Genomic DNA, 24,991 nt, shown 5'->3' on the forward strand with positions numbered 1-24,991 from the left:
GAATCTTTCTTGCTGCAGTTTAAATCACAGATGCTTATATTACTGCTTTAGTGGATGTGGATTGACTAAATCAATAAACTCCTACTTTGTTTTCTTTTGAAGAAGGTTCTCCATCTTCAGACTGCAGAACTTCTTCTCAAATACTAGGCACTTCGTACCTTTTCATGGTATCATATACACATGGATGACTTTAGGAAATTGGTTTTTAAAAAGTGAATGCAAAAGAGGAGTAACATAGATGTTCTGAAACAGGAGTGACAGGAGGAGAAAATAGAAATTTACTATTTTCAAAGCAACTAAGTAGAAATGTTGATGAAAGAGAAAAAAAATGCTGTCACTGAATGATATTTCCATCGGCGGGGAAAATAGGTACCAACAAATGAAATCTGACTCATCTTTACAAGTTTCACTGAGCATGAAAATGTCCCTTTAAAATTTCCCATAAGCCATGGCTGGCTATGGGATTTTTCCAGTGCAAAGGGAATCTGAGTTCAGGAGGCCAGGGAATGCTAGGGGGGAAAGGGATTTTCTGATATTCAGAAGACTCAGAGACTGTCAGTTTAAAAAATGAAAGTAATAGAGAAGGGGCAAAGTGGCATTTATCATTCTATCTCTCCAGGCTCCTGTCTCTTTAATCAGCTAGCCTGATTTGCCCAGTAAATGATTCCTGAGAGAGAGAGAGAGAGAGAGTCTGTGTGTGTGTGTGTGTGTGTGTGTGTGTGTGTGCCCGCGCGCGTGTGTTGTAGCTCTGTCAATCCTTGGATTAGAACCAATGACTGCAGCTTGTAGGAGGGCTGTCCAGGGCCAGATTGTACAATGTGTCTCAGTGCCAGAGTATGAGTGGAGATAATTACGGAGAAGTCATACTCTCTCACACCCTCGGCTTTCTTGTTGTGTCCTTCAGCAAAACAGTGGATTTAAATCTCCTTGCACAAGCTTGAGAGCAACACAATCTATCAGGAAAGAAAGAAAAAAACCGAACCTGACAAAAAAGAAGAAAAAGAAGAAGAAAAAAAAATCATGAAAACCATCCAGTCAAAAATGCACAATTCTATCTCTTGGGCAGTCTTCACCGGGCTGGCTGCTCTGTGTCTCTTCCAAGGTAAGAGCTTGCTATTGATTTGCCTACGGTAGACCCAGGAATTGTACAGTGTGCTTTATAAGATTCGCAGACTCCCCGAGTCGGCTGTGCTGCGCTGTTTGCAGGTGGAGGAGAGAGCTTTAGACAGCATGGCTGGGACTTCATTCTTCCGACTAGGCTGTGAGAATATTGATTTGATTCTGGTTGCTACCGGAATGGGGGAATGTATGTGCATAAGTAAAACGTGTTTGGTGCTCCTGTTAGGTCTGTGGTCGTGTGCTAGGCTCCCTGGCTTCATGCACATTCTTGCACACATATACAACGGAGCACACATGGAAGCAGGGGGAAATGACACATTCGGAGGGCAACAGGGTTGCCAATGTGTTGCTTACGCGACTGGGAAGAAATTACAAGAGGAAACTTTAAATATCCGCCAGCGAACTTGCAAAGCTTTTAAAAGGAGCGAAGGGGAAAATGCAGGCTAGAAAGAATCAGGTTCAGGTGCTTCTTGTGAGGTTCTGGTCAGCGATCCAGCTTCAAGGGATGAGTCAGTTTGCAGCAGTGGGGGACAACTGTCTTAGTTTTGAATGTGTTCGGGGGTGTGTTTGTGGCTGGGGTGGGGAGTGTGGATAACAATCAGATAAAAGGAAGGGGAGCCGGGGCTCTGAAATTCTAAAAAGCTTTTCGAAGTTGAAGGGAGAGAGGCAATAAGAGTCGAATGCTAATTTTCTGTTTATTTATCGGCTGAGCCCGGAGCCCTGGGGGCTGCAGTTGGTGCATGCTTTGATGTTCCCAGTGCTGTGTTCTGTGCATTTGGAATCGGCCTCCACCTTGAGTCCATTTGCTGCACCGTGCCCCCACCCCCCCACACCCCATCCCGGCTCTCACGTCCGTTCGTTCCAGCAACAGAATTATCCACTAATCAGCTTGCTCCCACCTGCCCTGTCCTTTGGGATGACTAGTTTCCCTCTTTCGTATTAAACGTGGCTAAACTCGTAAGGATCGAGACAAGCTGAGAAACTTTCCCAGGGTGACCCAGCAGGGCTCTGGGAGGAGGAGCCCTCTCTTGGGAGGTGAGGCTCAGTCCTATGCAGTTGTATTCCCAGAGGAAAGTTCCCTCTGACCCAGTGAAAAACGATGGGGAGTCCCACCCCCTCGCCCTCTTCTCCCCCTGCAATATGGAGTTCTCCTGATCTGGACTGAGTCCTGAGCTGTAGTCCTGCTGACTCTTCTCCGAGGTTAGGATCTAGGGATTGCTGCTGTCCTCTTTACATAGGGTGCAGTGGCTGCAGTGTGGATCCACGTAAGGTGGGCAGAGAGACCAGGCTGGAAAGATCAAATGTGTACACCCCTGACTGGGGCTCGACGAAGAAGGCAAGGAGGGGGACAGAAGGGATCTGTGTCGCATGGTAAGGAAGTCTAAGGTGGTGAACCTTGCAGGGATGTCCATGACGTCACCTGCTGCACCCAACGCCAGGGCATGGGCCTCAGGGTCTCCCTCGTCTCCCCCAGGGGCTTTGGTGGGTGTGTGAGTGAAGGGAGTCAACTTGGAGGCATCCTTGATTGACTCCTCTTATATAATATGGAGCAGCACCAGCGTGTGTGTGCGTGCATGTGTGTGCGCCCCTGCTTGTTCTGGGTGCACAAGAATCAAGTGGGGAGGCTGAGTTCAGGATCGAGCACTTTCGGGAAAGCGGTTTCTATGAGGGCTGAGGGCAAAAATGAAAACTAAGCAGGAAGGGGCAGGGTGAGGGGTCAGAGGCAGGGAGAGGGAAGGTCCCAAGCCCTCAGTAATTTCTGTCCGTCCTGAGATCCATGTCTCTTCTGTCTCTGTAACATCGAACTGGAGACAATGACCAAACTTCCACCATCAACAGCCCTGCTGGCTGCATGCCAGGAGCCCCAGGGCCATACTGAATTTACATATAAATTAGCATACGTGTTTTTTTTTTATCAGAATAAATGCAGGGAAGCATAATATTTGCTCATACTTTGAATCGTCTCTGAATAGATGAGTAGCAAAGTGGTGGTGCAAATTTATCTAAGGTGCCATCTGATTTTGTGGTCTTGTTCCTACCTTGGGGTAGGGGTGGTGGCGACAGGACTATTTTAGACCTTATCACATTCTACCAAATCCTGAATGTCTCAAAAAGAATGATGGCCTTATTTGTACTACCCTCACCCAGTCAGCCCTGAATAGGCTTCAGTGTGTCGTAATAGGACAAGGCTGCCCAATTTTAAGACAGAACAACCCCCAAAGCCCCCCATATTGCCTGCCCGTCAGATGTGGCAAAGGCAATGTCTGTTCTCTCTTTCAGGGGAAGGATGCTGAAGTCTGCCAGCTATCTCTTATCAAACTTGCAGAATTACTGAGGCAGCCCAGGTCTTGCCTGCAATAATCCACCCCTATTGCATTGACCCAGTGGGACTAGTTAGAATGCAGTACACATTCCAAGGCGATTTTTTCTTCTCCTCTGTTTTTGTTTTAAGCTGGTTCTTCCCAGAGCTGCTACTTCCTGTGCCTCCTGCCTCTTGAAAAGGTGCCTGGTGCTAGTGGCAGGTTAGGAACCCCTCCTTGACCTGCTCCTCCCCCCAACCCACCCAGCAACCATGATCCAGCTTAGGTAGGGAGGGGGGTTTCTGAGGGAATCAGCACTGATTAGTGACGCTGACAGGAGGGGGCGATTAGCTCCCTGGCGCTCTGGCCCTAAGATACACCAGCGTTGATTAAGTAGAGGCATCTCTTTCCTGGGCGCAGACGCTACGGAGCTGGATCAGACGCTGTCCTTTGCAGCACACCCACCGCCCACCTTCTGCCACTGAGAGCCTCTGAAAGGAACAACTGGTTGTGCTGCAGCTTCCTCTTTCTAGAAAACCGACCATTTCTCCTTCGAAGGATTATTGTTTCTTTTAACACCTTCCCATTTGCTTGGGTAGGTTCCTCTCTTACCTTTCTCATTTCCTCACCTCTCCTCACATCCCGCATCCACTTAGCAGCTAGCTTGAGACACAGACAGGGCAGAGGAGAAGGAAAAGGTGCCTTGGCAAAGTTCACACTCCCTTTCGCACAGCACCCAGGAGGTGGGCAGTGGGCGCCGTTCAGCTAGGCAGGCCGGCCAGGTTCCTGCCATGCACAGTACACACGTGGTGCCAGCAGCAGCTTGAACTGGGCAATGCTTCTGAGATTCATGGGTGGCAGACGAGACCATGACAATATTTACTGGCAAAGTGGAAACATTAGCCTGGGATGTTTGGGCCCTGGGCCTGATATAGGCATTGTAGGCTCATGGCAGCAAGGGGAGGGGTCAGGGAGCCTCATTGAGTGGAACCTACCTGCCAGGCTTGGGGCTGCCAACTTGGGGCAAGTTCCTGGCAAGGCGTGCACAGTGGCACAAAGGTAGCTCACCTCCACCCTTTGTATTAGGAGGCCACCCCACAAACGGGGACGGCCCTCTGAGCATTCGCTCTAACGTGCCTGGACAGTGTCTGCCGTGGCCAGCAGGTCTCACTGCATGAAGACCATTCTTGAAACTGCAGCTTTAGTTACCGGGCACAGAGCCTGGTCCTGGTCCTGATTCTTCCCTTTTTTGGTTCCCTTAAAGCCTAATATAAGCCCCGAAAACCCGTCTTATCAGCTGCGATGTACAGTCCCTGACTTCTGTTCTTTCTCAGTAACCCCCTTCTGTAGCGCTGGTTTTAATTCAGGGGTCCTGAATGGTGTTTTCAGGTATCTTTCTTGGTTCCCTGCCTGAGGTGATCGGGTCTAGACTGCCTCCTGGCAGTTTCCTGGGTTCTGCTCTCTGCCTGCGTGCTGTCTGCCATGCTGGTACTAGCTCCTTTTCTTGATGGGACAAACAACCTGGTGTTGATTTTAGCCAAAACTTGTCTGTTGGGATGAAGTGAGCTCTCTCGATATCCCAAGAAATGGCAGAATTTCTGAATCAGTATGGGGCACGTGATTCTGACGTGTGCGAGAGACACATGCTGGAGAGATTGGCAATGCTCTTGCCATTCAATCATGGTAGATGCACACTTTGGGTAAGAAGAACAGGTCTGTGATTTGGCTTTTTTCCAAGTATTTTGAATTCAAGCTCATGGTCTGCTTCTGCCCACAAACTAGAATGCTAAAGTTAAACAAACAAACAAACAAACAAACACCCACATTGCTCTCCATCCTGCTGTAGCAGAGATCCTACAAATGCTTCAAACCCCCAATATGTATGGTCTCCAGGTCTCTAGCCACTTCTAGTGGCCTGAACATAGCTCCATGGGGGACGTGTACTTCTAGGCTCTAACTGCTCTGTTTTCGGTAGGGGAAAAGCTTTCCCTCTGCGCGCCCATCTCCCCACCTGCCCGCCAGGCCGGGGAGCGACTCCCTTGGGTGTTGTAAGGACTCATTAATGCTTGTAACACTCCAAACATGTGGTGCTAAGTGGAACTCCATGCTGAGATTATATTTATGCAGTTTACTTCCTTTCTGCTCTATTGTCTTGTTACATGTTTACTTTATGTCTATAGTCATTTGGAATTCAATAAAACCAATTAAACATAAAAAAAGCAAGCATGCAGGAATAAAGGAGTCAAAGGCATACAGGTTGGAAGGGTCGAAGGGTACCATCCTAGTGTTCCTGGAAGCATCTCCCCCCCTCTGTGGGAGGTAGCCTCATCTTCTCAGAGAGTGCACCGGGGAAGGGCAGAGGGGCTTTCGAAGGCACTTGCAGGGAGCATGCGTCCCATCCCTTTGCAAAAGGAGGCTTCAGTGTGGGACTGCAGTGTGAATGGTGGAGAGGGGGAGCACTAGGGAGAATGGAGCTAGAGGTAGGAGTTTCAGAAAAAATAGCTCTAATCTGGATTGGCAAAGGGTGGGAAAAAAAGAGCTCTATCCTCTGCTTTGACTATGATTTTGGTCAGTAACCTCTGAGAGCTTTATTTTTTCTTTCATGTATGTATGTGTGTATGTATGTACGTATGTATGTCTTTATTTATGCAGCCTTATGGATTAAGCCTGCTCTTGGCTACCATTGCTTAAAACTGAAAAGAAACAAGAGTGCATCCGTGTTCCTTCCCATTCTCTCTCCCTCCTTCCCTCCTTCTTTCCTTCTGCCCACTCCCCCTACTTCTCTGTTCTCCACCTTTTCTTTTTCTCTTTCCCTTTTTCTTTCTCCCTTTCGTTTTTCCTTCTCCTCTATGGGAAAAGTAATTGATCAGTTGACAGATCTAGGTCAAGCTGGCAGGGGTTGCTCTGCTTCATGCAGGCTTGCCTAGGAGAAGGAGGGGAGAGCCTGTCTTCACAGTTCACAAGGAGCCCAGCTGATGTGATGATGTGATGGAAGCGGGGAGGGAGACCAATGGACCATGGGCGAGTTCAGCCCCCATCAAAAGGTTCTCTGGGATCCTATTAATTACAGAGTCTTCCATTATTTGGTATCTCTCACACTCTAATTTTCCATATCAAATTTATCTTTGCCTATTGCCTGCTTTTTTTCTCAGCTTCTATAAGCTGCCTGTTTCGGTTTTTCTTTTTCTTCTTTCTACTTGCCCCTCCTTTCTCTTCTCCTTTTCTACTGCTTCTAAAATCATGACAGGAGATCACAGAATCTCCCCTACTTAAGTCATATTAGAGAAATGGCCTTTTGTTTATTTGCAAGTGGAGAAACAGAAACCCTGCCAGAAGAGCTCTGTAAGTCATTTGCAAACTGCAAAACAAACCAACAAAGATTCACATTTTCATTGCGGAGAAGAGAGTATTTCAAGAGAGACTGTCAAGCTAAGAAATCAAATATTGGAAAACACATTCTTCAGCTCTGTTACTAAGGACATCTTAGGTTACTAAATTTGATTCTTTTTTTTAGCTTCTGTGAGAGTATTGCCCTTTGCGATAATAAAAGACTGATCAAAAGACTGCTGGTTTTGGCTTTACTTACTCATTCAAATTCACTCTCTAGCAGTGCTTCCTTTGCTCATCTTGGAAGTGTCACCAAACTCTCACCCTAACACAAAATCCATCTGGTTGTTTATTTGTCGACTGGTTCAATCACATCCAAGTGCTTATTGAGTGCCTACTATGTTCGGTGCATTGTTTAGGTGCCAGAGATACAACAGTGATGAAAAAGCAACTAATGGATAAGACCAAAGACCTAGTTGCATCTCTCAGGTTTGGTTTGGCTTGGCATCCTTTGTCATAAATGGAAAGCAACAGCAGTACCAGAAGCAATGGTGGAGACTCCATGACACAGCTTCTGACCTCCTGTGCAAGTGATGACAGATGGCAGGAAAGTAACTAGCCCTCAATCCTTATTTTGAGACGGGTTTGGGGAGAGGAGGTGCACACCCTGACTCTGGGTTCTCATAACACAGAGATGCTTCCTTTGCTACTCCACACAACCTCTTGTAGAAAAGGAGCTCATGGATGTCTTTGGTATATATAGGATAGGGAAGGCTACTGTGAGTTCACTGCCTTTGTGGTCATTGTCTTGTGTGTTTGAGTTACTGACTGATGCTGAACATCACTGTCACCTCTCTGGCCTCTCCACCTCCTTTATGCCCTGACTTCTGCACAGAACTGGAGGGCCAAGAAGACAAAGAGGGAACACCAGACAAGGCCAGGGAAGAATTGGCCTCAGACAGCTTTTCTGGATGAGGCAAATACTGTTCATCTGACCTCTGGGAGGGATTCAGAATTCAGGGTAGAGCTAGGATAACCTCCTCTATGAGAACCCCTTTAATTTGCTACCCACTCATCATATCTTAATTTAGAGTTCCTGGAATAATACAAATGCATCATTAACAAAAAGGAGTTTCTTTGTTTTCTTCTGGTGGGATACAGTGTTTTGGACGTCACGTTGTATAGTTGTTCTCCTACACACCCGTCTTCTTTTAATCCATGGATCGTGTTTGCAGAACTATGTGTACAGAAGTAGCAAAGGTGCTCTGGTGCTCAGGCCGTGTACTATAGCTGCACCCTGAATGTTTTAAGGGGGCTGCTGCTATCTGCATTTCCGTCATGGTGGCAGTGACCATTCCTAGGTTTTCTTATAAACAAGAACAGGTAATTACCTTTCTCATAAACCCATGATTCTTCCGAGTCCAGTGGTCTAGAGCAATTATACATCTCCCAGCTTGATCTCAGAAGTCAGAATGACCCTCAGCGGGTAGATGCAATCTGCATTTATTTGCAATAATCTGTCCAAGCCAGTGGTTTGCAAACTTGCCATACCATAGAATCACCTGGGGAACTCCATAAAAATACCAATGTCTGAACCCTGTCACAGACCAATTAAATCAGAATCCCTTTGGATGGGACCCTACGCTGATATTTCTAAGAGCTCTCCAAGAAGGCCTCATTTGCAGTCAGTTGAAAAGTGTACCTCTAAAGCCATCTGAACATGTTCGAAGACCTTGGGTAAGACACATCCCCTATATGGGCTTCAGTTTTCTCACTTTAAAAGAAAACACTTGGACTGAAAGATTTTCAAGTCTCATTCCAAGTTCAACATTTGGCAATACTGCAAATAGTCTTTTTGAGTATAGTTATTGATAGGTAGTGGTGCTAAAAGAAAATACTCAGCACCAGCCTCTGCCTGCAGGAGGCTAAGAATATAAACAGCATCACAGACGAACGAACAGAGTCAGGACATGTAAGCGGTGTATGTGCGTGCAAACTCTACATGCTGTCTCATATATATGATGCTGTGTGTTCATATATGGATGCATTTATTTACCTATAAAGTATCCTTAGAATGGAAGGAAAGGATTAACTTGTCATGGGTAGGGGGAATAGAACTGAGAATGACTCTCAATTGATCAATTCCTAAGCCTTCCTTCAAGAGATATTCAGGAGGCATTTGATTGAGGGTCAAAAAGGAATGTGTTTGAGCTGGATTGGAGAGTGCTAAGCAATGAGTAGCCTTAGAAGAAGCTCCATCCTTAGGTGTGAGAATTACATATTTCTCTTCCACCTAGCCTCCCTGCCCCTCCCCAGAAATCAGTTATCCAGCTGCATTGCTTCCACTGCTCCCTCCTTCTCATGGTCAATAAAGACTCATGCTCAGAACCTCAATGACAATTTTGCAGCTTCATGTGTTAGGTAGAAGTGATGCTGGCTCCACTCCTATGGCCGGGTCAGCTCCTGTGGTGTGTGCAGGAGTGAAAACTTGTTTGTTTTCTAATGGAGTCGGCAGATCTAAGAGGCACATTAGAACAGGGTTACTGGCAGATTTGTGCCAAGTTTAGTCTCTGGACAACGCACACACCCACCTGGTTCCCCTGAGTGTTCACACTCTTTGCCAGACAACCCTTGAATCACAACCAGCTCAGGCTCAGAGGGACTTTAAAGATACTTCATTTCAGTTCTTGTCTTTGGGCTCTGACCCCTCAATAATGCAGCTGCAGTGGTCCTCCATCCTCTGTCTCCAACGATAGGAACTTGCATCTCTATAGAAGTCCATTGCATCTGACTGTCAGATTTCAGCGAGATAGGAGGATGGGAAGAAGAGGCAGGGGAAGAGGTAGGAGAAGGAGATTCTGCCTTCTTATAGAATCCAGCCAAAGGTCCTGTATCTGGAGAGTGATTATAACAGAGCGGCCTCAGGGCCAGATTGCCTCGAGCCAAACCTGGCTCTGCCTCTTTCTGGTTTGAGATCTGTGGCAATTGAATCGATCTCTGTGCAACTCAGCTCCTCTTCAATAAGATAGAGATAATTACAGGACTTACCTTGTAAGGTTATTATAAAGATTAAATAAGTTAATGCAAATAAAGTATGTGAATACTGCCTTGTACATAGTAAGCTCTCAATAAATATTACTTAATTCTACTACCCACAGGACTGGTCTAATTTTTCTACAACATGACTGTTTTCAAATATTTGAAACTGTGATTTCCTCCCCTTCTCCCCCGTATCTTCTCTTTACGAGGTTAAATATTCCAAGGTTTGCCTCCTATTTTCTATAAAATCATCCATTAACAGAGTGCTGGTGGTGGTTCTCTCTAGCGTTGTTCCGCTTCCTCTGCGTCCTTCTTCCAGTCTTCTCCCAGTGTGTCCTGGTAACTCAGCATACAAGAGCCCAGCATATTATAGCTTCTCCCAACTGCAAATCCAAGTAGAGTGAAGTCTCAGCTCTCTGGCAAGGTATGTAAATCCTAAGGGTCTGTCCTCAGTTTGCCTCTCCCCTAAACCGAGGCACTCCCTGCTCCATGGCCTCTTTGGGGTTTCCTGTTGCTCCCTCTGTATAGCACACATGCATGCTGTTCCTTCGGCTTATGCTCAGGCCCTACCCTGCCCCTCCCTACCTAGAAAATGCTTTTGATAATTTCAGACTAAATTCAAAATTCGGAACCATTTCCTTTGGGTTTTTTTTTTTTTTTTTTTTGAGATGGGATTGTGTCTCGTGCCCAGGCTTCAGATGCAATGGTGCCATCTCATCTTACCACAACCTCAGCCTCCCGGGTTCAAGCGATTCTCCTGCCTCAGCCTCCAGAGTAGCTGGGATTACAGGCATGTGCCACCATGCCCAGCTAATTGTTTTCTACTTTTAGTAGAGATGGGGTTTCTCCATGTTTCAGCCATGTCAGGCTGATCTTGAACTCTTGACCTCAGGTGATCCGCCTGCCTCAGCCTCTCAAAGTGCTGGGATTACAGGCACGAGTCACCGCGCCCGGCCGAGTCTTCTTACTCCTTCTCTTATGCTTGCCTTGCTCTTTTTCTTACCTTTTCTGTTCATATCCACAACATGTTAGTATAGGTGACCTATTTACATGTCTATCTCCCTTTACCAGGCTGTGGGCTCCTGAAGGGCCATGACTGTCTTATTTACCTTTATATACCTAGTACACATAGCACAGCCCCTTGGACAAATGTGATACTCAGTGTTTATGGATGAAAGGAAGGGAGGAAGACCTGAGATGTCACTAGGTATTTCAGCTGCCCTATAACTCTGCCGACTTAAGGTGAGCTATTGTTCATTCAGCTCTTCCTTATTGTTTGCCTGAGTTGTTTCACTAGGTATGCAAGAGCCTGACCTCAGAACTTACGCTTTCTATTAGAAAGCCATTTTCTTAGATTCAACTCATCTCTTCTGTATGACAGATCCTTTCTTTAGATCCTAAATCATTTTCCCCATATATTAGTAATCCCTCCTGGCTGTAATCAATAATAAACCGGATGTTATGGGTACCTATGTAGTAGTACTTGTGGAGCTCAGTATTTCAGGCTCAACTGACCTAAGAGTGGAAAAGTCATTCTAATGGTGAACTGCTCAGATCAGTAGGGGAAGGGGGAAGAACCTATGCTCTACATCTAGGTGAGGTGCTGGCATCAGAGGGAAGAATGGGGATAGGGAAGATTGAACCTAAGAAAAGAGGAAAATGACCGGATGAATTTATCCAGTTGGAGAAGGTGAAGTGGTCCAATGTTTTTTAGCTGTTTCTCCAAATCTAGTCTCCCTTTCTTCCACAAAGCTGTCCACTAGGGCACTTGACTCTCTTCCTGAACAGTCAAGAGTGAACTCAGCCCAGACATGGAATAGATTAATCAACAGCTTTTTTTCCCAATGCAATTGGTGATATATGAACATTTATAGTTGGATAAGCCATTTTGCTAATTCTGAGGACGAATAAGAATTAAGTGATCATTCTACGTTTCCTCTTCCTTTTCCATGAAAACTTCCCAATAAAAGGATCTAAATGCCATATTGTCATCTTTTCCATTATTTTCTCATGCTGCTAACTCCTTGTCCAAGGTCAAATAATTTAATAATTAAATCCAGAAGCTTTTTCATGGACTCCTAGAGTTGTCAGATACTATGGCATTTCACTTGCCCTGCCTCCTCCCCAAGGCAACAATACTGTCTGAACTGTGTTGATTAATTCCTGCTCAAGAATTCCAGAGATTTCTAGTGACCAGACACTCACTACCTGGGTTGTGGCTCTCAGTTCTGGTTGTCTATCAGAATCACCTCTGGAGATTGTTATAAAGCAGATGCCCAGGTCTGACTCTCAAAAATTCTCCTGGCACAGGTCGGAATAGGGCAAGTTCATCTCTATTTCCAAAGAACAACAGATGATTCTATTGGTAGGTACAGCTAAGCATAACTGATGTTAACACTCCTTTTCATAGCTGATAAACTATGTGAGAAAGCACTTTGCAATTCTGGCAGGCATTTTTGATGCCTCCTCAATATAAATTCTATCCTTTCTCTTTTGAAATAATACTCTAAATTTTTTCATAGTAGGAACATGCCCATTTAAAATACTCAACTTCCAGATTCTGTTATAACAGGGTATGGTCATATACTGCGGTTCAGGCCAATGGAATACAAGCATAACCTGAGTGGGTACGGTGTGGAGGGTTGTACGTGGATGGCCTGTGCTTTTTGGACTTTATTATTTTCCCTTCTTGACTTGGAGACTGGGATCCTTCTTGGAGGTGCAGGGTCCCATTTACAAACAGGAGGAGAAAGGACACATATCAAGAGTGACAGAGAAGGATGCTTGTAGGTCAAACCACATGGACTTGCTGTTTGGGTAAATAAAAAAATAATTGAGTATGGGTAATTTCATAGGGGGAACTCAGGTTCAAGATGACCTAGCAGCTGTACCAGCTCTAGAATGCATAGCTCTAAAGTTATCATCAATTGTGAAAAAAAATCTCCATTTAATTAGTTTTCTTTTCCTTGCAGCTGAATACAATTCTAATAAATCTACGTGGAGCAAAAATTTGCCTCTCCCTAAGTTTTGCCTTTAGAGCTATCAGGATAGAAGCAATAGTGTATGATCCACTTTCTAAGAGATGATTATCACAGGCCCTACTTATCTTATCGTGGCATTCTTAGTTCTTTCTTGTGATCATTGCATGGCACAGTTTCTGGAGCACTAATCATCCTGATCATTATCTTTGAAACATGACCAGTTTGATAATGATCAACTGAAAAGGTGTTGCCAGAGCAGACTCTGCCAGCTGTAATCTGATTGGCAAAGTAGAAAGTGAACTGTTACTTAGCAGATTTTGGACTTTATAGTTACATAGGTTCATTTAATTATTGTGTTAGTTTCATTCTTTTTTTCAGACATGCCACATCATTGGCTCATTTTGAGGCTGTATTTGTTCCTTTCACAAAAAAACTGATTCCATAAGACCCTGCCTATCCTTGCTCACAGGTGATCTTCTCTAAATGATCTTTTTAAATGCTTAAAGCTTTATTGCCCCTGTGTCCATTGTTTAAATCCATTGAAATTATTTTTGGATCCCGATGAGATGTCTTCATCAGCTTTGTGTTATCTCCAAATGATACAGACATGGCATCTCCACATCATTGAATTTAATGATAAAAGAGCAACATAATCGATCCGAAAGCATGGCCGAGTGTTTACTTACATTTATATTTCATCCATTTCAGGATTATTTGTTCAGACCCTACTAGGTATTAGGCACACACAACAACAAGGCAGGCACAGTTCCTGCACTCGGTTAAATAGACAAGTGACTATCACGTGGTAAGAGCTGGGATAAAAGCAGGTCAGTTTGCTATAGCAGCATTTGGGAGACGTTTCAGGACAGAAAAGTCCTCTGGAAGGAAGATATGTTAAAGCTGAGAGATAAAGGTGAATAGATTTAACCAGGTGAGAGGAGAGATGAGTTTTATTAAGTGGAAGAAACTGTATATGCTAACGTCTCAGGACCGTGATATCAAATTTGGCTAGATTGAGTGTGTTTGTATGGGGTGACGGGAGGAGGAATGTAGGTGGAAAGAGAAGAGGTATATGTAGAGAGGTAGGTAGAGGTCAGGGCTGGAACTGTTTTTATTGAAGATTTTATACTGAGGGAAAAGGGTGCATCGAAGGGTTGTATGCCTGGGCGTAACATGATCACACTTGCAGTTGTAGTGGTCCAACAACATGATTTGGGTTAGTTGAAAATGGTAATGTGTCATTATGGTTACAATATGGGAAATGAAGTTGGGCAAGACTAGAGGAAAGGAAGCCTTCTAAGGGACATTGCAACCAGTTAGGCACGAGGTCACCAGAGTGACAGTTGCAGAGAAGGAGAGACATGGGGGTATTCAAAAGTTGTGGGGGTAGAAGGGTTAAGACTTGGAGATGGACAGGGAAGAAGAGGATAAGTAATAAAGAAAGGGTAAGAGGACTTCTGTTTTCTAAGTGAATGGCTCAGAGGTGGGTTTTAGAGAGATAGCAGTGAATGCAATTTGGGTCATGATGGGTTTAACAGTAGCTTTCCAATATGAGGTTAGCTAGATGGATCTGAAACTCTGGAGAGATATCTGGGCATGAACAAAGATAGTCTTCAACACAGATACAATTAATTATCCAGGGAGAGAGTAAGGAATACATAAGAAAGAATTGAGGGCAAGCACTAGTCCTTAAAGGCTGGGAGGAGAAGGGATCTGAGAAAGCAGATTGACAAAAAGTGGACAAATACATAGGAGAAAAATCTGAAAGCATGAGGCCATCAAGGCCAAATGATGCAAATTTGAGGAAGGTAGGAATGTCAGCAGTGTCACATGCTTCTAAAGAATCAAGGGAGATTATATTTCATTGCAATACTCTCTCCCGTGTCCTTTGGGATAACAGTTTTGTGGGGCAGAGCAATGGGGTGGGGATACAAATGGGAGGAAGAAGTGGAGTCAGAAAATGAGTGTCATTATTCAAAAGGTTCTGTATTGAGAGAGAGAGAGAGAGAGAGAGAGAGAGAGAAATGGGCAGGGGCCAGGGAAGGAGAGACAAGAAGGAGGATATGGGGATGGCTGGCCAGGTGAGGCCCTCCGGGAATACAAACAGGTGGGAGGGGTGGCGAATCCTGAGCATGGGTAGAGAAAGGAGTCTTGAAAAAAACTGCTTCCATTACTCTTTAAAGTGAGGAAGGAGAGAAGTGTTCGAGAATATGCATTATGATTAGATTCAGCGGCAAATGACAAAAATGATGCAATTAGAGTGGCTTAAGTAATGTAATCTGTATCCCTCTGGTTACGGAAATACTCTGCTTTGTCTGTTCATGGCTAGTGAGGTGTCCCCTAAACTCAGGCACCCTGACCTTTCTGCCATCTGGACCTGTTGCACACGGCTTTGCCTCCACAATCTGAGGCGGCAGCATCTGTGTGCCAGAGTGGAATGAGGGAGAGATGAAGAAGAGGCAGGAGGTACCTGGGCATTGCCCCCTGCAGATGCTCCTGGAGGCCATCACATGGCATCCTTGCTCACCTCCTCTTGGCCAGGACTCAGCCACGTTGCCACACCTGAGTACAAGAGCATGTGGGAAACTCACAATCCCCTGTAGATGATCATATGCCCAGACAAATCAGGGGCCTATCACCATGGAAAGAGGGATGGACATTAAGAAACTATTAGTGTGTCAGTTTGCTAAGAATGATGGTTTCCAGCTGCATCCATGTCAGAAAACCAAACACCACATGTTCTCACTCATAGGTGGGAACTGAACAATGACATCACTTGGACTCGGGAAGGGGAACATCACACATTGGGGCCTATCATGGGGGGGGGAGGGGGGAGGGATTGCATTGGGAGTTATACCTGATATAAATGACGAATTGACGGGTGCTGACGAGTTGATGGGTGCAGCACACCAGCATGGCACAAGTATACATATGTAACAAACATGCACGTTATGCACATGTACCCTAGAACTTAAAGTATAATAATAATTAAAAAAAAGAAAAAAAAGAAACTATTAGTGTGTCATATGAAAGGAGGAAAAATTAGTATTCCCTTGATAAGGATGGAAGAGGCCCTCAAGTCCACAGGGTGCACATATGGCTAAGGCATTACCACCATGAAACCGTGATGTTTCAATATCACCAGTCATTAGGGAACCACAGATGAAAACCACAGTGAGGTACAACTTCACACCCGTTAGGATATCGCTGATGAAATAGAAAAGGAAAATAAATATTGGTGAGGATGTGGAGAAATTGAAACGCTTGTGCATTGCTGGTGGGAATGTAAAGTGATGCAGCCACAGTGGAAAGAGTTTGGGGGGTTCTCAAAAAGCTAAACAGGCTGGGCTCAGTGGTTCATGCCTATAGTCTTAGCACTTTGGGAGGCTGAAGCTGGAGGATTGCTCAAACCCAAGAGTTCATGACCAGCCTGGGCAATATAGAAAAACCCCATCTCTACAAAAAAAAAAAAAAAATGTTTTAAATTATCCAGGCGCAGAGGTGCACACCTGTAGTCCCATCCACTCAGGAAACTGAAGTAAGAAGATTGCCTTGAACCCAAAAATTCAAGGCTGCAGTGAGCTGTGATTGCACCACTGCACTCCAGCCTGAGCAGCAGAGCAAGACTCAGTGTCTAAACAAAACAACATTAAACATACTAAATCAGTCAGTGAATTGGAAAAAAATAAATAAACTAAACATGGAATTATCATATGACTCAGCAATTCTACTCCTGGGTATATATCCAAGAGAATGGAAAGCAGGGCTTCACACAGGTATTTATACATCAATGTTCACAGCAGCATTATTCACAATAGTGAAAGTAGAAACAACCCAAGTGTCCATCATCAACAAATAGATCAACACAATGAGGTCTGTGCATAAATGGGTATTATTCAGTCTTAAAAGGGAAGGAAATTCTGACACATGCTGCAGCGTGGATGAACTTTGAAACCATTATTCTAAGTGAAATGAGCCAGACACCAAAGGACCGAGAAGGTATGATTCCACTTACACGAAGTACGTAGGATAGGCAAATTCATGGAGAGGCTATCAGGGGCTTGCGGGAGGAGGGAAACAGAGAGTGATTTTACGATCACAGAGTTTCTGTCTGGGATGATGAGAAAGTTCTGGAAATGAATGGTGGTGATAGTTATATAATATTGTAAACCTACTCAATGCCACTTAATTGTACACTTTAAAAAAATGGTTAAAAGGGTTAATTTTATTTCATGCATATTTTACTAGAATAAACAAATGAAAATTAACAAAAGAGATAATCAGCTGTCTCTGGCGTAGGAACGAGGCAGGTAAATGTGTAAGCTTGGTGGCAGGAAGTTGAAGGAGCTTGCATTTGCTGGCTTTTGTTTTCCCTGAGTATAATGCAGGGAAAATCTGTGTGTTTGCACACACCTGTGTCCAGATCCACATCTTTGTGTCCATATACCTGCAGCCTGGTTTTTCTAAGAAAACAAAAAGGACTGAACTAGTTGCTTGTGTAATGGGAGAGACAGCTGACAAGTGAACAAGATAATCCTATGCAGTATTAATCGCTTTTCCCTCATGCCACTGTCTTTTCTCTGGACTTTAAATAAAAATATAGTCTACCCCAGTCTTCTTTCTTTATCCCTTTTTTTGATTCTGGTCCTACCATTTAGGGCCATCACCCAAACATATCCAGAGTTCATCATTTACTCCTTTCTTGCATTGTCTTTTTTAAGGAATTAAAAAGATATGTTTTTATCTTTACAAATTACAAAGCATATTCATATCAAATACATTTCTTAATCTCCACATCAATCAGAATATCCTTTCTCATCCCAGTCTATCATTAAGGTTAGGAGCTGAGTTTTTTCCCCAAGCCGTTATTTTCCTCATCTTTCAAATAGGATATATGAATTTCCTTGGAAGGTAGTTTTCACATTTAACCGAATTAACTGTGTGTAAACTTTCGGCACTCAATTCATATTGCGAAATTAAAAGCCAATGTTTTTGAAGCTCGCTGACAGCACAGGTATTTGTGACTGGACCTCCCTATCAAAGTCATCTGCTTCCCTCTCTTGGCTCTCTCTCTCTCTCTCCACACCCCCCCCCCCTTCTCTCTCTCGCTCTGTTCCCAGCACTCCCCTCTTCACTCTGCCCCATCGCCCCAGCAAACACTGAAGGCTGGTGCCCTTCCACAGCTCTGTACATTTGCAGGAGCTGCTTTTTAACGGGAATGTTCTTCCATGGCCCCAGCAAACACTGAAGGCTGGTGCCCTTCCACAGCTCCACAGCTTTGCAGGAGCTGCTCTCTAATAGGCATGTTCTTCCTGCAGGATCAGGACAGTGGAACACTGTACATTCTCATCTTAGTGTTGAGTGATGATGGAGTAAATAAGACCAGGGAAAGAATTTAAGAGGCTGAAAAAGGAGAACAACAATAGCAGAAGAGGGTGACTTTATTTAACAACAAAGTATTATATATTTCAAAATAGTTAGAAGGCTTGAAATGTTTCTACCACATAGGACCAATGTTTGAGGTGATGGACACCCCTAGCACCTTGGTCTGATCATTACACATTCTATGCGTGCAGCAAAATATCACAGGCACCCCATACGTATGTACTAATATTGTGTATCAATGAAAACATTTGTAAAAAGAAAATAAATCTGAAACCCACTCCCCTCTTAAAAAAAAATGGAGAACCAAAGTTTGTTAAGATGGACTCCAACCCATCATTTTTATACTTAGCCTTCCTGGGGACCCTGGTTTCTAATCTGCCCTGGGAAAAGGGAAAGGAATCTGAGACACCAGCGTCATTACACCAGGGCTCTCCAAGCGTGGCCTCCAAATCAGAAAGTATGGGACCAGAACCCAGCACTCTGTGTGTCAAGAAGCCCTTCAGGATATTCATCCTAAAATTTGAGAACAATTGATTTAAAAGAGTGTGAAGACTGAAAGTCGGGAGCTCTTTCTGGAAGGGCCACTCCCAGGGCTGGACATGGGGAAGAGGAAGCAGCAGCCTGGACCCTGCCTCTTGGGAGGGGCCTCCGCGTCTCTCAAATACTCTCACCTTAGAAAAAATCCACTAAACCACCGGGACAGAGGAGGCTTGGTGGTGTGTAAGCAGCATAAATATGTACATTCACTTATTTATGTAAGTACATATAGATTCTCTTTGGCTAGGGCTGCCAGATTTAGCAAATAAAAATCCAGGACACCAGATATATTTAAATTCCTGATCAACAAATGATTTTTATTATGCAGAGCACATACTAATACTAAAGGACATTTGTTTTTTTGTTTTTTGTTTTTTGTTTTTTTTGCAATTCGTATTTGATCGGGCATCTTCTTCTCGTTTTTAGCAGGCATCCTACCTTTTGCCCGTAAGTATTAGGTACATCAGGGAAATAGCCTGATCAGAATCAGTGTCTAAAGGTAGAACTGGGTTTTTATGGCCTATTTCTTTACATTTTAATAGGAATGTGTATGAGTTAGCACAGAAGAAAAAGAATGCTGCTCTTTCTGGCTCATTGGATTATTTTAAGATCTGTATTTGGGGAAAGAGAAAGCAAGCAAGAGAATATAGGGAGAAAGATGGTGGTTGGCTTGGCGCAGTGGCTCCCACCTGTAATCTCCCACTTTGGGAGATCGAGGCTGGTGAATCACTTGAGGTCAGGAGTTTGAGACCAGCCTGGCCAACATGGTGAAACCTCGTCGCTACTAAAACTACAAAAATTAGCCGGGTGTGGTGGTGGCACATGCCTGTGATCCCAACTAATTGGGAGGCTGAGGCAGGAGAATTGCTAGAACCGGGCAGGCAGAGGTCGCAGTGAGACAAGATCATGCCATTGCACTCCAGCCTGGGCGACAAGAGCGAGATTTCATCACAAAAAAAAAAAAAAAAAAAAAAAGAGAGAGAGAAAGAAAAGGAAAAAAGAAAGATGGTGGTTGAAAGTGGCCCACATGCCAGCAAGTCCTCCCCGCCAGCAAATAACTGAGCACCTATTATGGGCCAGGCCGTGATTTACATGACCCTGAGCGAGATAAGCAGCAACCTTCTAGGTTGCTTCCAGGAGGTTGAGCTCCCTGCCTCAGGCCTGGTTCCTGGGCAGGTTTCCTGCAGCCACCCCTTACCTGCCCCAGGTGACAGGATGCCACCCCAGAGGGTGGGACCTTGATGCTGTGGCTGGGCAGTGAATGACAAGCTTCCTAACGAGATGCAGCTGGGGGAGCGGCTTGCTGACAGAACAATTTGCCTGTGCCCAGAATATCCCTCAGCCTCGGCAAAGCGGCAGCCTGGCGGGCGTCAGGAGAAATTCAGGATTTATCATTCGCCTGGGTGGCAGGTGTGCTGCGAGCCGCCCTACTTCCCGTTGTGCCTTTCCAGACCTGCAGACTGGATGGGCAATCCACCCAGGCTCCCAGAGCCTTGGGAAGAATGTGTAAAACTATTTCCTGTCTTTTTCCTCTTCCTGATCTGCTTGTGTTTATGTAAATGACTGGAAAAGCAGTTTTCAGCTTATTTTCACAGCTTAAGGGCTTCATGAGAAGCTTATTATTGAAAAATTAGAAACTGAAAGCACCTTCTTAGACAATGAAATAGCAACCCAGCGACTGTGTGTAAGGCTGGGTGTGCTGTAACTGGCTGCCTTACAAATAGGAACTCCCCTGGGATTCAGTAATCAAACACGTGGCAACAGGTTGTCTGTATCAACAGAGAGTGAGTAATCAAAGGAGATTTGCAGTTAATCCAAATATAACAGAGAAGCATCCAAGGGAAGCCCAGGAGAAGGAGACTAGAAGAGTGAGGGGTGGATGAGGCTGGAGCTTCCTGGTTTGGAGTTCCGGATGCAACAGAGAGAACTGGGAGAGGGGCGCTCTCTCTGAGTGCTTGGGTTGGTCCATTTGCGTTGCTATGAAGGAATACCTGAGACTGGGTAAAGTACAAAGAGGTTTATTTGGCTCATGGTTCTGCAGGCTGTATTAGTGTGGCACAAGCACCTGCTCAGCTTTGGGTGAGGTCTCAGGAAGCTTTTAGTCATGGCCAAAGAGAAGGGATACTTTCAGGTCACACGGTGAGAGAGGGAGTAAGCAAGAGAGAAGGAGGTGTCATGGTGTTTTAAACAACCAACTTTCCAGTGAACGAGAATCCATGGCTTTGAGGAGAGGACCAAGCCATTCATGAGGGATCCGCCCCCATGACCCAAACACCTCCCACCAGGCCTCACCTCCGACACTGGAAATCCATTTCAACATGAGATCTGGAGGGAACAGACTATCAGCCATGGTGGAACAAGCTACACAGAGGAAGGGGAAGCCGAGGTTTGGCTACACATTGAAGCAAACCAGAAAAATAACCTGAGCACTTGGCCCTTACACTTGACCAGCAATGTAAAATTGGGGAGAAATGAATTAGCATTCAGTGATTTACTTCAAAATCCTGAGTCCTACACTGGATTGGGGTCAGGGGTGGAGAAGGACTTGCTCCATCTCGGCAGGCTAGAAAGAAGAAAGTGGCGCGGGCCTGGGAGACAGTGGTACCCATCAGCATTTCAGGGAGACGCTTTAGTTTGCATGTGTATCTCTGTGGTTCTCAAAGTGTGGTCCCTGGCTGGCAGCATCAGGGTCCCCTGGCACTTGTTAGCAATATGAATTCTCAAGCCCCACCCCGCAGAGAGCCCTCTGACTCTGGACCTCTGAGGGGAGGCCCAGCAATCTGTGGATCAAGAAGCCTTCTGGATGATTCTGATGCACGCTTCAGTCTGACAGCCACCGGCAGACCTGGTTACCTGGCCAGAGGTACCAGGAGGTGCTCACTCAGGGTTCCTCTGTGGGCTTCTGTGTGGACGACTACACCCAGTCCCAGGGGAGATCCTGGAGCAATTCTGTGCTGAGCCTTCTGTCCTGATCTTCCTAACCTCGTGGGGCTGCGGGAAAGGCATTTCACATTTATTACACGTGTACTACTACCATGTGCCAGGCACTGCTAAATGTTTTATGTGTGATATTTTATTTAATCTTTCCATCAACCTTGTGAGGTAGGGGTTGTAGATAGCATTTTATTGCTGAGAATATTTGGGTTCAGAAAGGCCAACTTGCCCAGGCCTATGTTTCCCGAACTTATACCCTTATTCATTCTCACACGGCCTCTCCGCCACATACTTTTCTGTCCCCAGATGCTTTGGGTGCCACCTACACAAAGAAACTACCAGCCTGGCAGGGCCCCAGCTTTCCACTGCCAGGCTTGGCCTTCCCCGCCCCACTCCTTGCCTCATGTTAATTTCCCACCTGAGTACTGAGTACTTTATAAATAGCAAATCTAAAATGAATTTTCTACCAGCGATCATTAGCTCCCTTGACATCCATTAAACATTCTCGCAAGCAGAGCGAAGTGACAAAAGGGATTGATTTTTACAGTATGCTTAATAGGGGAAAAGAAAGAAAGGTGTTGACAAGTCTTTTTTTTTTTTTTCTGTCCTGATATCACCAGGAATTTGAAATCAGTCAAATGACTTTTATCTGGGAAAAAAAAGAAAAAGAAGGCTAGGATTGGGTGCGGGAGGAGAGGGTTGGGAGACGGAAACAGGTTCCCAGCACCCTGTGCGGCTCATTTCTGCATCCGTGACAGGTAAACATAAAGTTAGTTACCTAGTGCCAGCCACCAAGATGAATATGTCAGATTTAATGCTTCAAAATATATAGGGTCCAAGCCAGGGAGGGAGTAGGGGGGAGTGGAGGAGGAAAGAAGGCTGTATTAAGGGAGGGGGACAATAACCAATCTTCTGCTGCAACTATTGGAAAAATAAATGTGTTGATGCAATAGTGGAAGTCAGAGAAGGCTGGCATATGAGGCACTGTAGCTGAAAATTTAACTTTGATTTCCATTTTCATATTTGTCAGCAATAATTAGATTCAAGAAATGTTTTGCCACTGTTCTAAAATACTAATAAGTAGAGGCCTTTGTAGTGTGGTTAATGGAGTCTTTTCTCCTAGCGGTCTAGGAAAATTCCATTAAAGCAAAAAGTCATACTATATTACAGTGTTTCAATATACATGGACTCTGTTGCTGCAGTGATATCATCCCAGGGACGGGAGTCCTCTGTGCAACCACAGAGCCCCTGACAGGAAAGGGGTTGGGGCTTCATAGGCCTTAGCTGTCTATCATTTCAGACCTGCACAGACCTCCCTGGCTCATAGGTGAGGGCAGGGAAAGAGAAGAACAAATTCGACAAAGCCTCGCCTTGGGAAGGATGTGTTTTATAAGCATCACCTCCTGGAGCAGGTTGAAGAGAGGGCAGGAGGAGTTGACGGGCGCTTTCCCTGCTCTCCCCAGTCTGGACGCCTGTTGCCTATTCCTTTAATGAAGAAGCTCCACCCAGTGGCGGAATCTACATGCACTCCTCCTCCCAAGCCTCAGCCTGCTCTGAAAGTCTGGAAGGCTGCTTTCTCTTGAGATCAGAATTTGATAAAGAGGCCCAAGGTCTATTATTTTTGATTGGCTTTTCCCTGGAGTGCCTGTGCCCCTCTGATATCCCGGGTAACTCCCTGCAGGGCAGTATGGGGCGGATTGGGTTTCACCTGCTTTAATGTAGAGGTAAGTGAAGGGTTAGGTGTGTTGCACCCACACACTCCAGAGAGTCCCTGTGGATGAGGGAAGGCCTAGGGCATCCTCATCTCCCTTCTACCCTACTTTCCACACCACTCCCCTGCCGTCAGGGGTTACTAATCACGTGCTGGGCTTATTCAGATGGGCTCGCTCTCTGTCTGGAACACCCTCTCCTAGGCAGACTGCTGCTGCAGACACAGCCACCTGTTAGCCCATCTCCCTGAGTCCAGGGAGCTCAAGGACCCTTCTCTCGATTGTCCTTCCCAAAATTCTGACGTGGATCCCCAAACTGGGATGCCAGTCCTTGCCCAAAGAAAGCCCCATGGGCCTATGGGATCTCACCCACCTCCCCACACATGGTCTCCTTCATGTCAAATTGTGCTCTGCTCGACATAGTAGTAGAAAGACTTGGAATTTACTAATCCTAAACCATAAATGGGAAGTGATGGAGGAATAGATCGATGGCGGGTGAGGGGAGGAAGGTCCCACCAGGTTTACCACCTAGACCTGGATAAAGATGACTTGCAGAAGTCACACAAGGCAAAAGGGAGATCACACCCATTCCATTAGTGCAGGCAGCTCCCTCCCACCCTTCCCTGTGCCCATCCCTGGGTGCTTCTTTCCTGGGCCTGTGCCCTCCCCTTGCTGCCCCCACCCCCACCTCCCAGGGTGAACAGAGAGGCAGGGCCTGTACTTCTCCCCAACAGAGCACAGACTTACCTTTGGCCCATGCCTCTCTCTCTGCCCCTCCTTCCTTCCCTCTTTCCCCACCAATCGCTGCGTAGCTGCGGCTTCACTTTTCCCTAGTGGCATGTGCCAGATCTTATCCCTATGAAGCACTTGAGGATGAAAGAAGGAAGGGGATATTAAATCCACCAGTGATACGCGTGGCAATTGGGAGAGGCTTTTGTTGTGTCATTTCCTACCTCCTTCAGCCTATTAAGCAAACAAAAGTGCTTGTGGAATGAGAAATGTAAATGGCCAACGCAAGCCGATTAATCCTAGATGTACAATTCCATTAATAAGGCCGCTTTTTAATAGGCGGCTCTGGCAGCAACAGCAGGCAGGCCAGGAATTGATGTATTCTCTGTAATTGTATTGCAACTAATAGGATATGAAGAAAATTGTACCGGAGAAGCAGGTCTTTCAACACGATTTTCCAATCAGCTGAAATAATGACTTGCAGTGGAAAGCCTTGAAAAGGAATGACACGCACAAAAATACAACATCGTCCAGAAGTGTCCATGATTCCCAGTCCCAGATTGAAGCTTTTTTCTTTCTTTTTCACCTGACTTCCCTCATTTTTCTCTCTACTCCACTCTCGTTCTTCATCTCTTCTTCCCCACAGGTAATGCCGAGACCCAGAAGAGTCTGGTCACCTGTGGAGGTCTCCCAGGGAGATTCCCCACCCCTGACCCCAGCCTTTTGCCTGTCTAGGCCCCCTCACTGGCTGAGATTGCTTGGTCCACCTTTTGAGAAGTCAGAGTGAGAAGGAGAGAGGCTGGGTGCTCTATGGAGAGAAGACTGAGTAGGAACTCAGTGTTGGCCCTTCTACTAATACTAGTTGTTGAGTGACTTTGGAGCCATGCCTTCACCTCTCTAGATTCTCATCTGAGTGAACCTTCCAGCCCCA

At 45.4% G+C, this 24,991-nt stretch overlaps 1 protein-coding gene and 1 pseudogene across 6 annotated transcripts in view; both read left to right on the plus strand.

Annotated features, from left to right (window-relative positions):
• The first annotated feature begins 697 nt into the window (after positions 1-697).
• Positions 698-24,991, plus strand: part of NTM (neurotrimin) — a 963,501-nt gene continuing 939,207 nt past the window's right edge. For 5 of the 6 annotated variants that reach the window (XM_023185889.3, XM_023185891.3, XM_023185886.3 and 2 more), the window contains exon 1: positions 832-1,102. Coding sequence is in view for 4 of the 6 variants with exons in the window: in XM_023185886.3 (XP_023041654.1) it covers positions 1,021-1,102 (82 nt within the window). In the remaining 2 variants the exon portion in view is untranslated. Of the gene's footprint in view, positions 1,103-24,991 lie in introns of all 6 variants that reach the window. The other variant, XM_023185888.3, reaches the window with a different exon arrangement.
• Positions 15,786-15,900, plus strand: LOC111522124 (annotated as a pseudogene).

Source organism: Piliocolobus tephrosceles, chromosome 13 (assembly GCF_002776525.5).
Source record: "Piliocolobus tephrosceles isolate RC106 chromosome 13, ASM277652v3, whole genome shotgun sequence".
Classification (NCBI taxonomy): domain Eukaryota; kingdom Metazoa; phylum Chordata; class Mammalia; order Primates; family Cercopithecidae; genus Piliocolobus; species Piliocolobus tephrosceles.